General features: G+C 48.5%; 1 protein-coding gene across 2 annotated transcripts in view; it reads right to left on the bottom strand.

Annotated features, from left to right (window-relative positions):
* Nucleotides 1-19,470, bottom strand: part of LOC135111565 (homeobox protein Meis1-like) — a 618,646-nt gene that overhangs the window by 310,127 nt on the left and 289,049 nt on the right. For both annotated transcript variants that reach the window (XM_064024994.1, XM_064024995.1), the window contains exon 12: nucleotides 11,521-11,571. In XM_064024994.1, the coding sequence (XP_063881064.1) occupies nucleotides 11,521-11,571 (51 nt within the window). The remainder of the gene's footprint in view (nucleotides 1-11,520; nucleotides 11,572-19,470) is intronic.

The following is a 19,470-nucleotide window of genomic DNA, read 5'->3' as shown; positions in this document are numbered from 1 at the left end:
GCATGCGAGTTACGGAAACGTTTTGCTGCTGCAGCGAAATGTCTTGCTTCCCTGCCCCCGCCCCCTGACTCCCTTCCCCTCGCCCCTGCCTACCTTATCCCCCTGCCTGCCCGCCTGGCTGCGCAAGACACCCATATAACACTGTCCCATTATGTCCCGAATATTTCTCCTTTCAAGCCCTGGCGACCCCGGCACTCACATCTGTCTCCTTCCCGCCCCGCCCCGCCCCGCCCCGCCTCGCCCCGCCCCCCGCCGCCACAAGCTAGCCCCGCACCAGCTCGGGATGACAAAAGCCTGCCAGTGTAGGGTTGGGGATCCCCTCGAGGGACGCGGGCAGGATGCGAGCATCGTTGTGGCCGCTCAGACAAAGTGTTTGATCAAGTGAACATAAATGGTTGTGGACCCTATAGTCTGGTCCGGGGAGGGTCCGATGGCCTCCCGCGGCCCGCTTGGGGGAGACCAGCCACGCGGGGAGGAGGGGGAGGAGGGGGGGTGGAGGTAACTTCATGACCGCGTCCTGACTCACATTATTTTTCATTCATTGTAATTCAGGGCGCGTTCCCGATTATATGCATAAAAAATTCGGCGGATATGTATTTTGCACTTTTACATCGTCACTTATTGGACGTTAAAACTGAGGGATTGTATTTTACCTTTTTTTTTTTTTGCCTTGCTCAGTTATGCAGATTCGCTCAGTGGCCAGCGTGCCGAGCCGCCGAGGTGCAGCAGCAGGCTTCCTCCGCACACGCACACACACACGCACACTCACACACACACATACACACAAATAGCATTCACTTTCCTTCAGCCAACAAACACCACAGTTCCATAGGCCAGGCAGGTCGAACAGGCAGGCAGGCAGCAAGCAGGAAGGCAGGCAAGCAGGCAGGTAGGTTGGTATAAGTTCCCAGGCCGCAGAGTCGGTGAGCTGCTGCGGGTGTGTAGTAAGGGAGAGGGGAAGGGGAAGGGCGAGGGCTGGGATGGATGGAGGGAGGGAGGGAGGCGGCACCAGCACAAGAGGCGGGATATAATAAGAGCAATACATCACGGAGGCGGGTGACGGCTGGACCATATGGCCGCCGCCCGCCGCAGCCACGCAACAAAAACACCACCTTTGGGAATCAAGTGCAGAGGCGACACGTCCTTCTCTTCCTCTAAATGAATCAAGGTCACGCACGCCTCTGGTACTGATTATCCTGAAGGCGGGGAGGGAGAGACTAACACCGACAAAACAACAACAAGGAGAAGCAATGGCGGCTGGACACACGAACACGGAGGAAGGTGGAAGTAGAGCAAAAATTTGAACCTTGACAAGAGTAGCACAAAGAAAACGGGAAAGCGAGGAGTAGATGGAATTAGGATACGATTTTAAACGATAGCAATAATATGAAAGAAAACGAAGGGAAATCAAGAAGAATGAGGAGGAGGAGGAGGAGGAGGAAGAGGAGGAGGACGTGGTGGATGCGGGGATGAAGAAGAATGAGGAGGAGGAGGCGGAGGAGGAGGAGAATAAGAAGAAAGCAGTAATGATGGTCAGAGGGAGGCAGGATGGACTTGGGTATTGGTGCGTGTGATCACAAGCGACGGCACGGTATGGCGCCTCCAGGTGAGAGGTGCCGTGGAGGAGGAGGAGAAGGAGGAGGAGGAGGATGCGTCTTGGTGCACCGCGAAGATGCTGTGGCGAGGAGTCAGTCTCTCTCTCTCTCTCTCTCTCTCTCTCTCTCTCTCTCTCTCTCTCTCTCTCTCTCTCTCTCAGGGCGAGGGGCGGGAGAGCGTTCCTGACCGTCCGAGGCAGCGATCACCCGGACAGGTAGAATAAATATGCAAATATCTTGTGTATTCGCCCCAAGAGCGCGCATCTGTTAGGCCAGCAAACATGGCGGCCGTGGTGGTGAAAGAGCGAGAGGACGTTGCTGGAGGAGGAAGAGGAGAAGGAGAAGGAGAAGGAGGAGGAGAAGGAGAAGGAGGAGGAAGAAGAGGAGGAGGGGGAAAATGTGATGAAATGTAGTAGTAAGGAAGGAGAATTTTTGATAACGATAAGAATGTTTTTTGGTACTTTTATGTACACACACACACACACACACACACACACACACACACACACACACACACACACACACACACACAGCGGGGCGAGGACTCAGCCAAGTGGAAATATGAATAATCAAGACAAAATTTAGGTGCAGGCGAGTGTGATCAAGATTGTGTGTGACGCGACGCTAATATTACGAAGCCCCTCATCTCCCTCCCCCCCCCTCCCCCCTCCCTCCCTCACTCACTCACTCACTCTACTCTCCCTCACTCTCACCCTCACCTCCCTCTTTTCCCTCATCCTCACCCTAACAAGTCCCTCCTCGCACTTCATCTGTCTTTAATTTCACATCCATATCTCACCCTATCTTTATTCTCTCTCTCTCTCTCTCTCTCTCTCTCTCTCTCTCTCTCTCTCTCTCTCTCTCTCTCTCTCATCCCTTCCTTTATCCGCACCCTTTTTCATCACCCTCATTCTTCACCCTTCCTTTCTGGAGTACATACCGTCACCCTGACCAGCGGAGGAGAGGAGGGATAAGAGAAGGAGAAGGAGTAGGAGCAGGAGGAGGAGGAGGAGCACACGTCCCCTCAGCCCGTGTGATGCATCCTTTTTCGCATAATCCCAAGGGCGGAACTTCTCCAGGGTCGACGGAGGGAGAAAGAAGACAAAAAGGCGATGACAAGAGGAGAAGGTTCCCGCCGCGTCTCCCTCCAGCAGAGTCGTTTAATGGTGGCGGTCCTGCATCATCAATTTTACTTATTCAAGACTCCGGGCCCTGAGTGTGCCGGGGCTAATATCGCTGCAACCAAGAGCATTAAAAAGCCCGCCCCTTTATAATGAAAATGGGAATTAAGGGCGCCGCAAGGAGGAGTGGGAGGAGGAGGAGGTAGGAGGGATGCTAGGGATATTGTGGGCACGATACGCAAGACTCAGACAAGTGGAGAAGAGGAGAGGAGGAGGAGGAGGAGGAGGAGGAGGAAAGCAAAGGGAGCAGGGAATTTTTGTGCCTCCATTAATGTAAGAGGAGGAAGAGGAGGAGGAGGAGGAAGTGGAGGAGGAGGAGGAGGAGGAGGAGGAGGAGGAGGAGGAGGAGGAGGAGGAGGAGGAGGAGGAGGAGGAGAAGGAGGTAAAGAGTGATGAGAGATAATATTTTCAAACACAAACAAGAAGATAGATAGAGAGAGAGCAAAAAAAAATCACATAAGTAAATTAAACCAAAACTAATTAAATACAAAAAATCTCCATAAAAAAAAAATAAATAAAAATGTTAATAAACACATAAGGAATAAGATCACTGACCACCACGACCACTACCATCACCACCACCACCACCACCACCACCACTCACGATACTTAAAACAGATAAATAAATAGAAAAAAATAAATAAATAAAATCAACAGAAGCGCGTCTCATTTCGCCCTATCAGACAGCAGGAGGTAATCATTCCGCATCGTCACCGCTTACAATACTCCCGCCATAAACGCTTCCGCTATAATGGAAGTGACGGCAACGCTGATTCAACACAAATAATAGACAAACATTCCCCCGTTTTCATTCCACATTGATAAATATCCAAGCTTCCCCCCTTTCGCCTCAATCGCAACAGAAAATGGGATTAAATATTACAGCTCGCAAATCAGTTACGCCGGAAAAGATTTATGTTGTATTCATTTAAATGTATATGCTGGTGGTGGTGGTGGTGGTGGTGGTGGTGGTGGTGGTGGTGCCTGTTTCGTCTTTTTTTTTTTTCCAGCTTGACTGTTGAAGGTTAATTCCAATATATACTCCAGCCAGCTCTAGTCTTTATTTTAGTGTTGCTCTTGTATTTAATTTCTTTTTTTTTTACTTTTATCTTTGAGTAAGTCATGGTTGTTTTCTTGACGTTTATTATTATTATTTTGCTTCGGCGTGAAATGAGGATTATTTTTTATCTCGTCTCATCCTCTTCCCACTCTCGCATTCCTCTCCTATTTCATTTTCTCTTCCTTTTTCTTCTTTCCTTACTTTTTTTGTTGCCTTATCTCTTTTCTTTTACGACTTTTCTCTATATTTTCAACATTTTTCTTATTCCTTCCCTTTCCTCTCCCTGTTTCTGTTCTTTTTTTCTTGAGCAAAGCATAAAGTTGATTTCATTTACAGCTAATTTATGTTACAATTTTATCCTGCCCCTTCTCCCGTTCCTCCTCCTCCTCTTCTTGCTCCTCCTCATCCTCTTTAGAGTTCTCAGAAAGACCTAACCTAACTGAACTTAACACAACGTCATCTGAGACCCGCTACTGGTGGTCCTGCAGCGCCTGTTTCAGTAGCTTCGCGTCATGGTCAGAGTGTGAAAGAGGCTGTGTTTCCTCGCCCAGCACTATCGACAGCCACGTTTGAATTCTTTAAAATGGTTGGTTCTCTTGATTCCTTGCCTCTCTCTCTCTCTCTCTCTCTCTCTCTCTCTCTCTCTCTCTCTCTCTCTCTCTCTCTCTCTTCGTCTTTTTTTGCTATTTGAAAGGGGAGCGAAGGAAGAAGTGAAAGTGACGGGCGTTTGCAATGTACTGTTTTACTTTTTTTCTTTTTCTTCCCTTCTTTCTTTTTTCCTTTCTTTTCCTCACGAGGGCGGCGGTGGGAGGGCGAGGCGAGGCGTGGCGGTGACTCTTAAGGGCACGCATGGAAAGTGGTAACTTGTGTCTTGTGTGAGTTATGTAATTCCTTCCTTTAAAAAATGCACGTTGTTTTCCTCCGGCATATTCTTCTCTCCCTCTCCCTCTCCCTCTCTCCTCCTGCCCCTGCTGCTGCTGCTCTTCCATTCTGCGTAATAAGCTAGTCTCCTTTACATCCAGGACGAGGCTGCCCCATCACCCCTTCCTTTGCAACACCCCGCCTCCTCTCCCTCAGCCGCTCTCCCTCCCCGCCCTCTCCCCGGCCCCACCTCCTCCCCGGGACACTTGGCAGCAGTACAGACATCCAATTAGAATTCATCATTTGCGGCTGCGTGTGTACTGACGTGGTGGGGATGAACACACGCAAAATATGGTGACAATTCCCCACTACCGTTGGAATGTATGGTGATGACTTAGGCGCTGTGAGGAGCCGCTGACGACAGCCACCTGGTCCTCCTGACTTACTGACGCGGCTGCTGACGGAGAAGGAATATGGCTCCGGGAAAGTGAGGGAGGAGAAGGAGGAAGAGAAGGAACTGGCTGGAGGAGGAGGAGGAGGAGGAGGAGGAGGAGGAGGAGGAGAAGGAGGAGCTGACGAAGGACAGTGATGGAGAGGAGTGACTGAGGATGGTGGTAGTGGTGGTGGTGAAGAGAGGACGAAGGAAAAGGAGACGAGAAAGAAGAAAAGGAGGAAGAGGAGTAGGAAGAGAAACGTAAAAAAAGAAGAAATATACGGGACTTTCTCTCTAAGGTCCATTATTCTTCTTATTTAAATAGTCTGCAAGGTTGGCAAGGAGATAGATGCGCGCACACACACACACACACACACACACACACACACACACACACACATTCACCACTACCTTCCTCCTACAAGCTTCAAATCACACGAGTCGTCGGCGAGAATTCATTTTAGTCATCGTAGAGGCGCCTCCACTCGCCATTACTCGCCGCTAACAGGTTGTGACGGGGGCAGGAACTGGGGCGTGACTGCGTGACGCGCCACCGGGGGACACCACAGTGACAGACGCGCCTTCAGGTGGTGTGGAAAATAAAAAGAAAAGAAAAGAAAAAAAGACTAACGATGCGAATAAGGAACGATGTGTGTGTGTGTGTGTGTGTGTGTGTGTGTGTGTGTGTGTGTGTGTGTTTACCAGGCCTGAACAGGTGACAAAACACACCTGTCGTTCACCTCAATCTTAAATGACTTCTTATTTATGACGAAACATTAATTTTTGTTCATGTCAGATACGAAAAAAAATACGACAAAGGAGGAGGAGGAACTGGAGGAAGACGAAGAGGAGGAGGAGGAGGAGGAGGAGGAGGAGGAAGAGGAGGCATCGAGACGTATCAGTTGTCGGTGACCTGCGAGTGACGGCTGCTTCCTCCCTCCGTCACAAATCAGTAATAATTTGTCCTGACGTCATGAAGAAGCGACGGCCATTCTTTAGGAAAAACTGATGTTGCGTGGGAAGGAGAGGGGGAAGGAGGGATGGGTGGATGGATGGGTGGGTGGTTGGAGGGAAGGAAGGAAGGGAGGTGGAGGGAACAGAGGGAAAGAAGAGGAGAAAGACCTGGAGTACGGAAAGAGAGGAAGGAGGAAAGGAGAAATAAGGAAATAAGATTATTATCCTCTATGAAATATACTTGAGTAAATACTGAAGATTTAATGATGACGATGATTAAAAAAAATAATATTAATGAACATGTCACTGCAGACCCAATATGTAACACTCTCACACACACATACACACACACGCGTGCACACACACACATACACACACAGGAACCCCAATTAACGCTCCCCCCCCTCCCCCCGGGTAGGCAAGGGCGGGGGCCGTGAAATACGACTCCAAGTTTCCATTAATGTCAAGTCGAGCGGCGGCATAAATACAAGCGGGGGACCGGCGCGAGAATTTGAATACCGCCGCGTATCAAACAAATTTCTCCACCACCGAAATGTATGTATGCTGCGGTGTCTCGCCCCAGCACCACCACAACACGCCGTCTCCACCACCACCACCACCACCACCACCACCGCCAGATACATACTAACGCTACTCGTGCCTTCATTGTTTCTCCAGTCTCATCACTACTACACACAACCAGCTTCTCACCACCACCACTACTACTACTACTACCACTACTACTACTACTACTACTGCTACCTACTCCACAGCCATTGTTCCTCCTACCACACTCCACCGCCATTATTGTTACTCCCGCCACACACTTCACCACACCAACACTTCGTATCGCCTGCATCATAGTGTTTACTGCCACCACCACCACTGCTACCACTACTACTGCCACGTCCGCCACCACCACTGTCACTGTTACCATTGCTATCACCACCATATCGACACCATCACTGTAACTGCCTTAACCACGCTACCATAGACTATCTGTACCATCACCACCGTCACATTCCCACATCTTCATCATTGTTACCTAAGGGCACTCACTGTAACCATAAACTCATGTGTATTGTAAGTTATTTTGCTTCCACGTGTATTACCAAAAAGATAATTATAGTGTATACAAACCGCTTTTCAATACATTTACACATTTCACCGCAATTAACCACGATTCATACATACATACATACTATTACTACTACTACTGCTACCACGACTACCATCACCATCACTAACCATGACTGCCAACGCTTCCAGTTATGCAACAAACAACACAATAGAAAACAGGAAGACAAACAACCAGTTTCAGACACACACACACACACACACACACACACACACACACACACACACACAAAGGGACGTCATATCAAACAGAAGATGAAAATTTTGAGAAAAGGCGAGGAGAAAACGAAGCAAATTGAAGACACAAGCGCGTCAAGCACACACCAGAAGCAGGAAGACGGGAAGACAAGAAGCGAGGCGATGGGAAGACAAAGGAAGACAACATTCGGGCGCGGACGAGAAGAATGTGGCGGCGGGAGGTGGGAGGGAGGGAAGCAGGATCCCGAGAATAAAAAAGAAAGAAAGGAGAATGGAAGCAGAAGGAACTGAAGGAGGAAGCAGAGGAAGGGGAAGATGATAGGGGGGAAAAGAGGGGATGAGGAAAAAGAGAGTGGGAAAAGGAAAATAAAGGGGGAAAGTGATGAATAGGATAAAGAGGAAGAAAATAAAGGAGATAGGGAAATCTGAAATTGTTCTCGATGAGTTTTTGAAAGCAGAGAGGTAAAAAAGGAAAAGTAGAAGAGAAAAGTGAGAAGTTTCAAACCCTAGAGATATTCCCTACAAAAAAAAAAGATAATTCCCCTTTTAACAATTCCCCAAAAAGCTCCAAAACAGGAATACCTCAAGATCCGGAATGAAAATGGAATGAAGAACAAAGAAAACAAAACAAAACAGGAAGAAAACGAGGAAAAAATGTATATGTAAACATGAACGAAACACAAATTACTGACTATAACTGAACATCAATCCACCAATTTTATCCACCAATTTAGAACCATACACACAAACAAACACACGCACACTAATGCACACAAACACACCATCCCTTCTTTCACAATCCCATCACTATTTCATCCTCCCGAGACTCGCTTCTCTCACTCCTCCCACGCGTCTGGCCTCACCTCCCTCATCCTGCAAATTCACGAGTTGGCACGATACGTAAGGCAAAGAAAAGAAAAAAAAAGAAGGATAAGACTTCAGCTCCGGCGCCATTAATTGAGGGCAACATTCGGAACATGCGTCTTCGGGGCGATCGGGCACGTCAATATATGCAAATTCTCACGCATGCATCAGGAAATTTTAATAATATTGCACTACCAACACCACACGCAGATTTTCCTTAGCGTGCCAATAATTCAGGGAGTTTGAGTAAACGAGAGAGAGAGAGAGAGAGAGAGAGAGAGAGAGAGAGAGAGAGAGAGAGAGAGAGAGAGAGAGAGAGAGAGAGAGAGAGAGAGAGATACTGAAAAGAAATATGAGATAGAAGTGAATTCATAAGTTAAGGAAATGATTTGAATACGTGCAACGAGAGAGAGAGAGAGAGAGAGAGAGAGAGAGAGAGAGAGAGAGAGAGAGAGAGAGAGAGAGAGAGAGAGAGAGATGGGAGATGGGAGAATGGGGTAGGGGGGGAAGAAACAGGAGGTTAATAAACAAGAGGAAGGACAGGATCTGGAGAGGTTTGTAATCATTGCTGAAAACCATTATCAAAGTATCTACACTACTCCTCCTCCTTCCCCTCCTCCTCCTCCTCGTCTTCCTCGGTGGCAGCTCCGTACAGATGCGTGTAAATGTGTATATTTTACGCCAAAATTACAGGGGCAAACGTAACACGCAGGCGCACTGGTGATTACATGCAATTCGCTTCTTTAATGGCGATGAGCAGTGTTATTACGACTCGAGTGGCTGTGGGGTGATTTGAGAACAAGCCGTCACACACACACACACACACACACACACACACACACACACAAACACACATGCAATAAGTACTTCGAGGTTCGTTTATTTTTTCTCTCTCTTCAACGTCATTTTTCTTTTTTTTTTTTTTCTTTCTCTCTCTTCTTCTTCTTCCTCTCCTCCCAGTGTTAGTTGCGTTCTTTGTCTCTAATGTCTCGGTCGCTCACCGTGTGGGCAGCAAGGTCAAGGGACCGCCCGGGGAAAGGTTCAAAGGTCACCCAGTGTGGAAAAAGTTTTGACCTCGAAGTTCATGTTGAAATTTCTACGGTCTGAACAACGACACTTTCGCTTTATTTATTTATCTATTTATTTATTTATTTTCAAGAGTGATTTTCTTTTTTTTTTTATTGATACTTTTGAGGTTATAAATGATTTCACTTTATATTCGTCTAATGAGTGTTATTCTCGTATAGTTTCTCATAAAGTTTCGAAACCTGATTTCTTTTGCAGCTAATTTAAAAAGGTGTTCATATTTTTACTTGCACTTATTGAAAGTGATCGCCTTCTAGCCATGAAGGTGCGAAGTTAATAGTGCAGATGATGAGAAAAATGAAATTAGATGCTTTTTTTAATCGACACTAAACCAAATACCCACCTACCTACACACACACACACACACACACACACACACACACACACACACACACACCCACCTACACACACACACACACCCACCTACACACCTACAGACACACACACACACATACATACACATACACACACACCTTCCTCCAATATCGCTACCCGCTCCAATACCTTCCTCTCTCTCTCCCTCCTTCCCTCCCACCCTCCCTCCCAGCTAGGCGGCCTCCACTGCCATCTTCAATACCACCTCCAACATCCCACTCAGAAACGTCTCCATTATCGTCCCCAATATCGCAGCCAATACGGTCTTCCCTAACATCGTTCCTCCCTCGCCCTCACCCTCTGTTCCTCGTCACACACCTTGCTTTCCGCACGCTGTTTGGCACCTGATAATTTCCCTCAAGTCTTTCTCTCTCTCTTTTTTTTTCCCCCATTATTATTCTTTGGTTTTCTTGTCCCTCCTTCTCCTCTGCCTTCCAGTAACGGTTGGTTTAATGTATGGGTTTAGTGTTTTTTTCTTTCTTTCTTTCTTTTTTGGTTGTTCTCTTCCTCCTCCTCTTCTCGTGTTCTCAAGCGTTACTTAAGAATGTACTGGTCAGGTTTTTTTTCCTTTTTTTTTTTGCTTCTTTTACTTGGAAAGGTGCTTTATTCGCATTTTTGTTCTTTTTTTTTTTCCTGTTGTTGAGTGACGGCGGTTCTCATGTAAGGAGCGAGGGGTAAATGTACGTGAGAGAAATGAGTGTTCTGTCTATAAAACTTTGAAAAGAGACACACACACAGTCACGCACATCGAGGCATACACACACACACACACACACACACATATACACCCTAATACATCTTTCTGTTCCAAACACACGTAAAAAAAAATTTATGAAAAACTCAGCGAATTAAAATCTTCTGGCGCTGACTCCTGATCAGACTTACAAAGACGACAGGTTCAGTTCAGCGCTCCCTCAGGACAGGTCAGCATTGTCACCACCGGATCCTTGGGTGAGGGATCTTCATTGCTACAGGGGGACACGCAAGCAAAACTAATCACTGGGAGAGTCACGCACGCACCTCCGCCAAGCTTGTGGATTACACGGCAAGCACAGGAGGATGATTCCCTCTCATTAACATCCACCACACCTCATGGAAATTACCACATGCCTCTTGTCACACACACACACACACACACACACACACACACACACACACACACACACACACACAAAGGCTGCTCTCACAGAGATAGTGACTCGGGGAAAAGCAAACGGAAGAAAAAGGAAAAGAAAAAGAAGGTAAGGAGGAAGATGAGGAACTGCAGGAGGGGAGGTAGGGTAGGAGGGGGATAGGGGTCAGCTATCACTACTAAGACGACCACGATGACAACGCACTAGCAATGGCCAGCAGCAGCAGACAGACGACTACCAGGGAGGCTCACAGGGGAAGACAAAACACAAGCACTAATTGGCATTTGCCTTCACTCCTGCAGGCGGGGCCGAGGTGTGGGGGGGGAGGGTGAAGGACACGGGCATCTATCATGACCAACAACGAGGAGCAGCAGGAGGAGGAAGAAGAGGAGGAGGAGGAGGAGGAGGAAGAGGAGGAGGAGGAGGAGGACCATAACCGGCTACCGCAAACCATAGGAAACGAACGAACGACCACATGAACAGCTGAAGGAGGAGGAGGAGAAGGAAGAGGAGGAGGAGGAGGAGGAGGAGGAGGAGGAGGAGGAGTGCTTGACTACCTCCACTACCATGACCGACTACTGCAGACGACACAACACGAGCAGAGACGACGACAGGCAGGCATATGTGAAGAGTGGACTCCTACCTTCAAACTCATGAAAGAGGCGAGAGTGCAGACCAGCGGGGCTCTTCTTACCTGAGGGAGAGAGAGAGAAGCAGGTTAACAAGGCGGCAGGGTTACAGGTATCGGGTTACAGGTGACACGTTGCCCAGGTGAAATATGGAAAGGTGTAAAGGTCTAGAGTGTAAAACTGCGCTTGTGAGGGGGATGAGGGAGGCTGGGCTTGGTCACACACACACACACACACACACACACACACACACACACACACTGGGGACTCGAAATTGGAAGCCATATAATTATTAAAATGTATTCTCCCACGAGCAGTGTGTGTATACGTGTGTATTTTTTGTGTGATATATAAATAACAGTACTTAATGGTAATTGGGATGTAATTATTCTTGATTAAAAACGATGCAGGCGAGTGTGGCGGCGAGGGCCTCTCTGCCTCATGCCCGCGGTGCTTGCCTCTCACGCCCTCTCCTGTTCGGTGCTGGAGGGCCATTCATAAAGCCTTTAAGTCTCTCTCTCTCTCTCTCTCTCTCTCTCTCTCTCTCTCTCTCTCTCTTTTCAGTGCAGCAAGTCGTGCTGCTCCTCGGCGCCTCGGCCAGAGCGAGGGTGGGCAGCAGCACGGCGGCAGGCTCCCCCTGGTGCTCCGGCCCTCCCGCGGGTACGTGTTGACGTGGCGGGGCCCCGTGCTGGGCCGCCGAGACGCCCGGCCGCGGGTGTGCACCGGTAATGGTGGTTTATCGAGGACGCTACTTGAATTTATTTCCTATTGTCCGCGGCGCCCCTACGCCCCCTACCTGCAGGCGCTGACGTCCTCGCCCGATAGTTTGGTTCGCTTGATAAAATTATGCTAATGATCACAAAGGTAATCGTGATGAAGAGGAGAAGCAGAACTCACGTCTGCCCGCGCCGCCCAATCACGGCCCCTGCTCGGCTTATGGACGGGACGGCGGCCGTGTAAACGAGTCCGACGTGCGGTACACAGATCCCAGTCACACGGGCTATTAAGACGTCGCTGTGATCCACTTTGATCGTCATACACTCGGCGCGGCTGCCTGTCGCCGGCCGGGGTAGGGGAGGCGGGGGAAGAACACGGCGTAACATGCTCCTTACACCTCTGAGGGCATTCCTGAGGCTTTAATCATGAGGCTGTGCTAGTGGGGACAAGAGGACACGGGTCGGCGAGGGAACGGACTCAGTGTTCCCCAGATGCCCGCCGAGTGAGTCTGAGTTTGCACGCCGCGCTGCACAGGCCCGTGGGGGTGGTGTCAACCAATCGGATTTATGGATGCTAAGTGACAGCCAATAGGGTTTATGGATACCCCGTGCGGACCAATGAGGAAGCGAGTTAAGTACAGGGGTGGGGCCGGGCACGGTGGGGGCGTGGACTGTTGCAAGGGAGGGTCAGACGGGCACTGCAGCCACAACACACCGCCGCGCCACCACACCACCGCCCTCTACACCACCACTGCTATACACTCCGCTCCGCCACGACGCTAAATCAACCACATTTGCCACAACTACTCGGTCTCTGGTGCCTGTGGAGGGCAGGGGAAGGGGGAATGAGGAAGGGGAAGAGGTAAGACTTGAAATGCACTTACTCGGCGCTCACAGTTCCGCCAAGCGAGGCAACACAGCGACAAATGACGAGGGTAAACACCACCGCTAGTGCTCTACCCACGTCACAACATCCCGACCCGCCCCGCCACCCGCCGTCACCACAACCCAGCGCACTCACTCCACTAAGGGCGAAGTTATGATCCACATCGTAGCCAAGATGAGTCCTTCCCACCTTGCTGACACCCCATCCAAGCCTCCCCCTCGAGCTCCTCCCTCAGACACCCTCCTCAACTTCTTAAAACTCGGAAGTAGACTCTCTTATCCTCCGTGTAGTCTCCCCACACCCCGCTAAATGAGAATGTAAGGAGGAGAAAGATGAATAGGAGGAGGGAGAGAAGAAGAGGAGGAGGAGAAGGAGGAGGATCATGGATATAGATTATGAGTTTTCTTTCTTCACTTCTCTATGCTAATCTACACCACATAAATGCAGCGAGGAGGAGGAAAAAATAAAAACAAGCAGGAAATCTAAAAATGAGCGTAATAAATAACGACTTAACAGATGAAGGACAAGGCGGAGCAGGAGGAAGAAGAGGAAGAGGACGAGGAGGAGGCAACACTTGATACAAATTTTATTCTTGTATTTATCCGTCCCGAAGCATCCCCGTCACGGAACGCAGCGTCTTGTGGTCTGGAGTCACGATCAATGACCACAGTGAGGCCACAAGTTAGGTCACCTTCCGCGGGCGTCTGAGTGTGTGATGTTGTGTCGCGCCGTCCCCACAAGACCCCCTGACCCCCATCCATCGCCCCCCCTCTGCGCCCCTCGCCTTGACAGTCCGAGTGAGTGCAAATAAATATCTTTCGAGTGTTAATGCACGTGTCCAATGAGGAAATGCAGTTTAATATAGTCGTGGCTGCGTGTCTGAGTGCTTGGTATTTTTAAAGAGGCGTTTTTTTGTCATTATTTTTAACTTTGTGATATTCTGCACTTGGTTTAGTGGCATTCATATTATTTCATCTCTTTTATGTGAATGTGAAAGACCTACACAAGATAATCTAGATAAGTGATATTCATATAAACCTTGTGAAAAAGTAAATAACAATGATTCCAGCAAATAATGTACAAAACTGCTATACAACACAACTGTATTGTGAATAAAAAAATGAGTATCGTTACAACATCTAACATTCATTTGATAAGAGCCGGAAAAAAATGTACAAATCATTTATAAACCTGAAAAAAAAAATAATATCAGCAGCATCAACTCTTTTATTTTCATGTCTTTACAATTACTTTAGATAATTATAATTTTTAACAAGCTGATGACCTGGATAAAATATACAACATTACTATTAGAGAACAGACCCCACAGGAAGCCCGCACAGACCCATTAAGCGCTCCGCCCCACTCACACCCCTCCTCACCCACGTCCCAACTAGGAAACCCCACTCCTTTGAATACACTCACTCAATGTAACCCCACTCAAAACCCACATCCACATGAAAACCCCACTCAGTGCCCTCAACTAAGCACCCCCACTCACACCACCTCACTGCACCACACATCTCACATCAGCCTCATCCATTCCATCCTTCCCACAACCACAACAAGAGATTCCTTCCTCGCATCCTCCGCCTCCCAACCCCAGCCCCTTCACAGCCTCACCGCCTCGTACCAACTCATACCACCTCCGACGGCCCCCTCGCAGTCCCTCCCTGCCGGCCCTCTCACACCACAGGGCACAAAAACGCGGCTCTGAAGGCGGGGCGGGAGGTGGCAGGCGGGAGGAGACACCCCCAGCAGGACCTCCGCAGTGCTTCAGTATTCTGGCCACTCTCCTTCCTCGTCCCCGCCCGCCCTCGTCCCCCACACGCCCGCGCCCGCACAAACCCGAAGCATGCCCCCCCTCCTCGATCCCAGCACACCACATACACCCCCTGCGCGCCCCCGAGTGAAGGACAAACACTTGGGCAACGGCAGACAGGGAAAGCGCAAGGATGATCCCGCGCTGATAAGAGATGCAGAGCTGAACATGACGTAAGATGGCAGTGAAACAATTGTTGGGGCGAGTCTCCAGTCCTCGCGATCCCCAGCGAGGCCAGACAGCGACCTCCACGGGACTAACAAAGCAAGAGGACACGGTGACTCACCAGCCAAGTAAAGCAACAGGCCAGGCAATGACTCACCAAATAAGTGGAACAAGAGGACACTCGGTGACTCACTGATCACACCAAACAAGAGGAAAGGCAGGGAATCGCAGATCAAAGAGGACTGACTCACTGACTCACTGAACAAACAAAGCACGGAGTGGGCTGTAGTGACTCACGGCGCTGCACTAGACAAGGTGACTCGCCGGCCGAACTTAACAACAGCGGGCATCCAGTAACTCATCAATGGAACTGAACAAAACAAGACGAGTCGGTGAAACTTCATCTTAACTTCTTAAACGAAAGACAGAGAAAAGATTCACATAAAATTAAATGGTTTAGTTCGGTACTACCATTACATGCAACAGAAGAAGAAGAAAAAAGAAATAGGAGGAGGAGGAGGAGAGAGGCGGAGGAGGCGGAGGAGGAGGAGGCAGAGGAGGCGGAGGAGGAGGAGGAGGAGGCAGAGGCAGAAGAGGAGGAGGAGGAGGAGAAGGAGGAGGAGGGAGGTCATCATTCAGTCGGCTCACGTCCGTTCTCCCTAGACCGACAACGCCGCCGCTTTAGTGAGGCGGTCGTTAGAATGCGCCGGTCGCTGCCAATTAATTACAAACGGTGCTGTTATCGGTGGAGTTACCAATCTGGCTGCTGGGGGGACGAACCGAGCCCTGCTGAAGACGCGCCTCTCCTTCGGCCTCCTCCTGCTCCTCCTGCTACAGCCTACCCGCATTCCTTAACCTACTCCTCCTCCTCCTACTCCTACACCTTCTCCTCCTCCTCCTCCTCCTCCTCCTCCTCTACACACTACCCCTTTAGTACTTCCCTTCCTCATCCTCTGACTCCCAAGCTTCCACCTCCTTTTCCTCTTCCTCTTCCTCCTCCTCAGCCCTTCCTTCCCTAACGTCACTGTCTTCCTCGGTAATTCACCTCTAATTTCCATCCTTTCTCTCTCTCTCTCTCTCTCTCTCTCTCTCTCTCTCTCTCTCTCTCTCTCTCTCTCTCTCTCTCTCTCTCTCTCTCTCTAAGGGTTCTTGGTGATGAGGTCTTTTTGGGGACGCTATTCATGTTTTCTTTCTCCCTTCATTCTCTTCATATTCAATTGTTTTTCTTTTTTTTTAGCTTTGATTAGTTTCATTTTCATATTTAGCTTTCTCTCTCTCTCTCTCTCTCTCTCTCTCTCTCTCTCTCTCTCTCTCTCTCTCTCTCTCTCTCTCTCTCTCTCGTTAAAGAAATCTTTCCCTTTCCTTCTCCTCCACGCGACTTGGTTCTCTTTTGGTCCTAATGAGTCCCCGGCACTCTCCCTCTCTACCCGTCTTCCGTGACCTTCATCCGTTGCCTCTCCGCCTCTTTCCTCCTTCCTTTCCTCCACTCCTTCTCTCCACTCCCTCCTCCTCCTTTTCCCTCCCCCTGGACAGCGAGCGTATTCCCCAACACGGCGATCATGTTGTTATTTATATAATATTTAGTTATCATGTCGGTATATCACTCCGCAGGCCGTTAAGGAGTCGCAAAGACCTGACCTGAATCCTTTACGAGGCCCTGTGCTTCGTTAGGTCACAGTGCTGTTTAATAATAGGAGTTAGGGTCGTTAATTGCAGCCCTATGCAGCTTAAAACGAACAGTATGTGGGCCGGCGGCGGAGGTGCGAGGTATGCTGGCGACCTAGACACAAGGGAACACGCTATGCAGTTACGACGAAGACGTTTTGTTAAGATCATTACTGCTGGTGGCCCGGAATATCAAACAGACCCCGATTACGCTAAAGGGTTCTTACGGAGGCAACCTGCAGCGTCTTGCTTACCTCCTCCCTCCCGCCTCCCACCCGCTCTCGCCTCCCACTACTCGCCCTCCTCGTTCCAGTCCCTCCCACCCTTAGTCGCCTCCTCCATCCCCTTCCTCTCTACCCTCCCTCTCTCACTCTCTCCCTTACTCACTCACTTACTCAGTCCCTCTCTCATTCACTCCACGCCATGGCATCGGCACGGCACGGCACGGCACTCCACACACACACACACACACACACACACACACACACACACACACACACACACACACACACACACACACTTACACTGCCTTCCGTGATTCATGATGATGTGAGAGTAAATAATCTTCAAGTAGGTATACATGGGTAGACAAATTAAAATGCAATGGATGAGAGAGAGAGAGAGAGAGAGAGAGAGAGAGAGAGAGAGAGAGAGAGAGAGAGAGAGAGAGAGAGAGAGAGAGAGAGAGAGAGAGAGAGAGAGAGAGAGAGAGAGAGAAATTAATCAAGGACGACACGTTGCAAGAAGAAGAAGAAGAAGGAGAAGAAGAAGAAGAAGAAGAAGAAGAAGAAGAAGAAGAAGAAGACAGCTAGCCTCCATCTATCCTGTTCTCTTCGCAAATTTCAAACCACCATTAAAAAAAAATAAATAAATAAATCATTAAATAAAACGGAAACAAATAAATAAAAGAAAACAAAACAAATGGGAGAACAAAAATAAAAAAAACTTAAATGAAAACGAAAATAAAATAAGATCCAAGACAGACAAGAAGGAAAAACAAAGAAAAAAATAAGAAAACAGCGAAAAGTGAAGACAATATAAAGTAACGGTGAAGGCGGGACAGGGATAGCGAGCCACGCCCATGGGGGAGGAGGAAGAGGAGGAGGAGGAGGAGGAGGAGGAAAACAAGAGGCGGAGGGAGGAAATAAAGCAGTCAACCATATCTCCTAATCCTCCCCCGTCAGGCAATCATTAGAAAAAAAAATAAAAAGATGAAGGGAAGAAGAGACGGGGAAAAAATAAGACAGAGGTAACCATCTACTCTCTCTCTCTCTCTCCTCTCCTCTCTCTCTCTCTCTCTGTTTACCTCTTTTTCCTCAATCTTTATTTACTTCAAAACGAAACGAAGAATTTTATTTGTGTTATGAGCTACAAATAAAACGACTTATAACCTCTCTCTCTCTCTCTCTCCTCTCTCTTCTCTCTCTCTCTCTCTCTCTCTCTCTCTCTCTCTCTCCTCTCTCTCTCTCTCTCTCCTCTCCTCTCTCTCTCTCAGCAGCAAGAAGAATCCTGTGCAAACCGTCGAACTGAGTATGCTAATGAACGTTTGACTATAGCATAATGGTGGGATGGAGATGATCAAGCACCATTTGCATGAAAGTACCATCAAATTATATCTAATCAGTCAAAGAGATCATTATGTATTCACGTCATAAGCATAAATAGGGTGAGGGAGAAGAAGAGGATTAGGAGGAGGACCCAGGAGGAGGAAGAGGGGGAGGAGGAGATGGAGGAGGGTAGGGGGAGGGTGGAAGGGAGAGGTGGTGTTGGAAAAAGGGGGAAGGGAGAGGGAAAGGGGGGAGAGAGAAAGGGGGAGAGAGAGAGAGAGAGAGAGAGAGAGAGAGAGAGAGGAGAGAGAGAGAGAGAGATAGAGGAGAGAGAGAGAGAGAGAGAGAGAGAGAGAGAGAGAGAGAGTGTGTCAAGCTTAGCGAAACATGTAAAAACAGAATAAATAAATAAGATAAAATAAAGACAGAACAAAAAAACAAAAACAAAGAGGAAAATAGCAAAAACACTAGAAACCACTGTAACACACACACACACACACACACACACACTACACACACACACACTCACAGTTGACAGGGCTTCGTCATACCTAACCATGACAGAAAGAACAATGACAACACTGACGATGCTACGGGGAAACTGGGACACGAGCTGCTGTTGTCACCTGCCTTACCTGCACGAGAAGAAAGCGTCAGGTGGCAAATTAGAGTAGAGGAGGCAAAGAAAGAAAACAGAAAGAGGGAGAGAGAGACGAGACTTTATACAGCGAAGCAATTTGTATATAATTTCACCCCCCCTTCCCCTTTACAGATTGATTAACTGATTAAACTCTATTAAATGGCTTGTTTTCTTCGCTACAGTTCTCCTTACGATCCGCCGCTGCCACCATCACAAGTAAGGAAAGACAACTGGTTATTAAATAAAGATTGATTTTGGTAGACTGATGTGAGGAATTTAGTGAGGTAGATGAAAAGGTGAATGAGAGGAAAGCTTGGTAGAGAAAGGGAGAGGGAGGAATGCGTACAGGAAAATAAAAGAAAAACAGGAAGAATGATTTTGAGGGAAGAACAGGAGAAAAAAATAGATGTAGTAGTGGCCTTGTTGAGAGAAGAAAGAAAGCGACGATGAGGGGAGGGATTGAAGGGAGGTAGAGAGAAGAGGGGAGAAATAAAGGAAAAGGGGAGAAAAAGACAATAGAGAG

This window comes from Scylla paramamosain, chromosome 22 (genome assembly GCF_035594125.1).
Source record: "Scylla paramamosain isolate STU-SP2022 chromosome 22, ASM3559412v1, whole genome shotgun sequence".
Classification (NCBI taxonomy): domain Eukaryota; kingdom Metazoa; phylum Arthropoda; class Malacostraca; order Decapoda; family Portunidae; genus Scylla; species Scylla paramamosain.
Note: the sequence above shows the minus strand (reverse complement) of the source record. Positions and strands in the feature narration are given on the sequence as shown.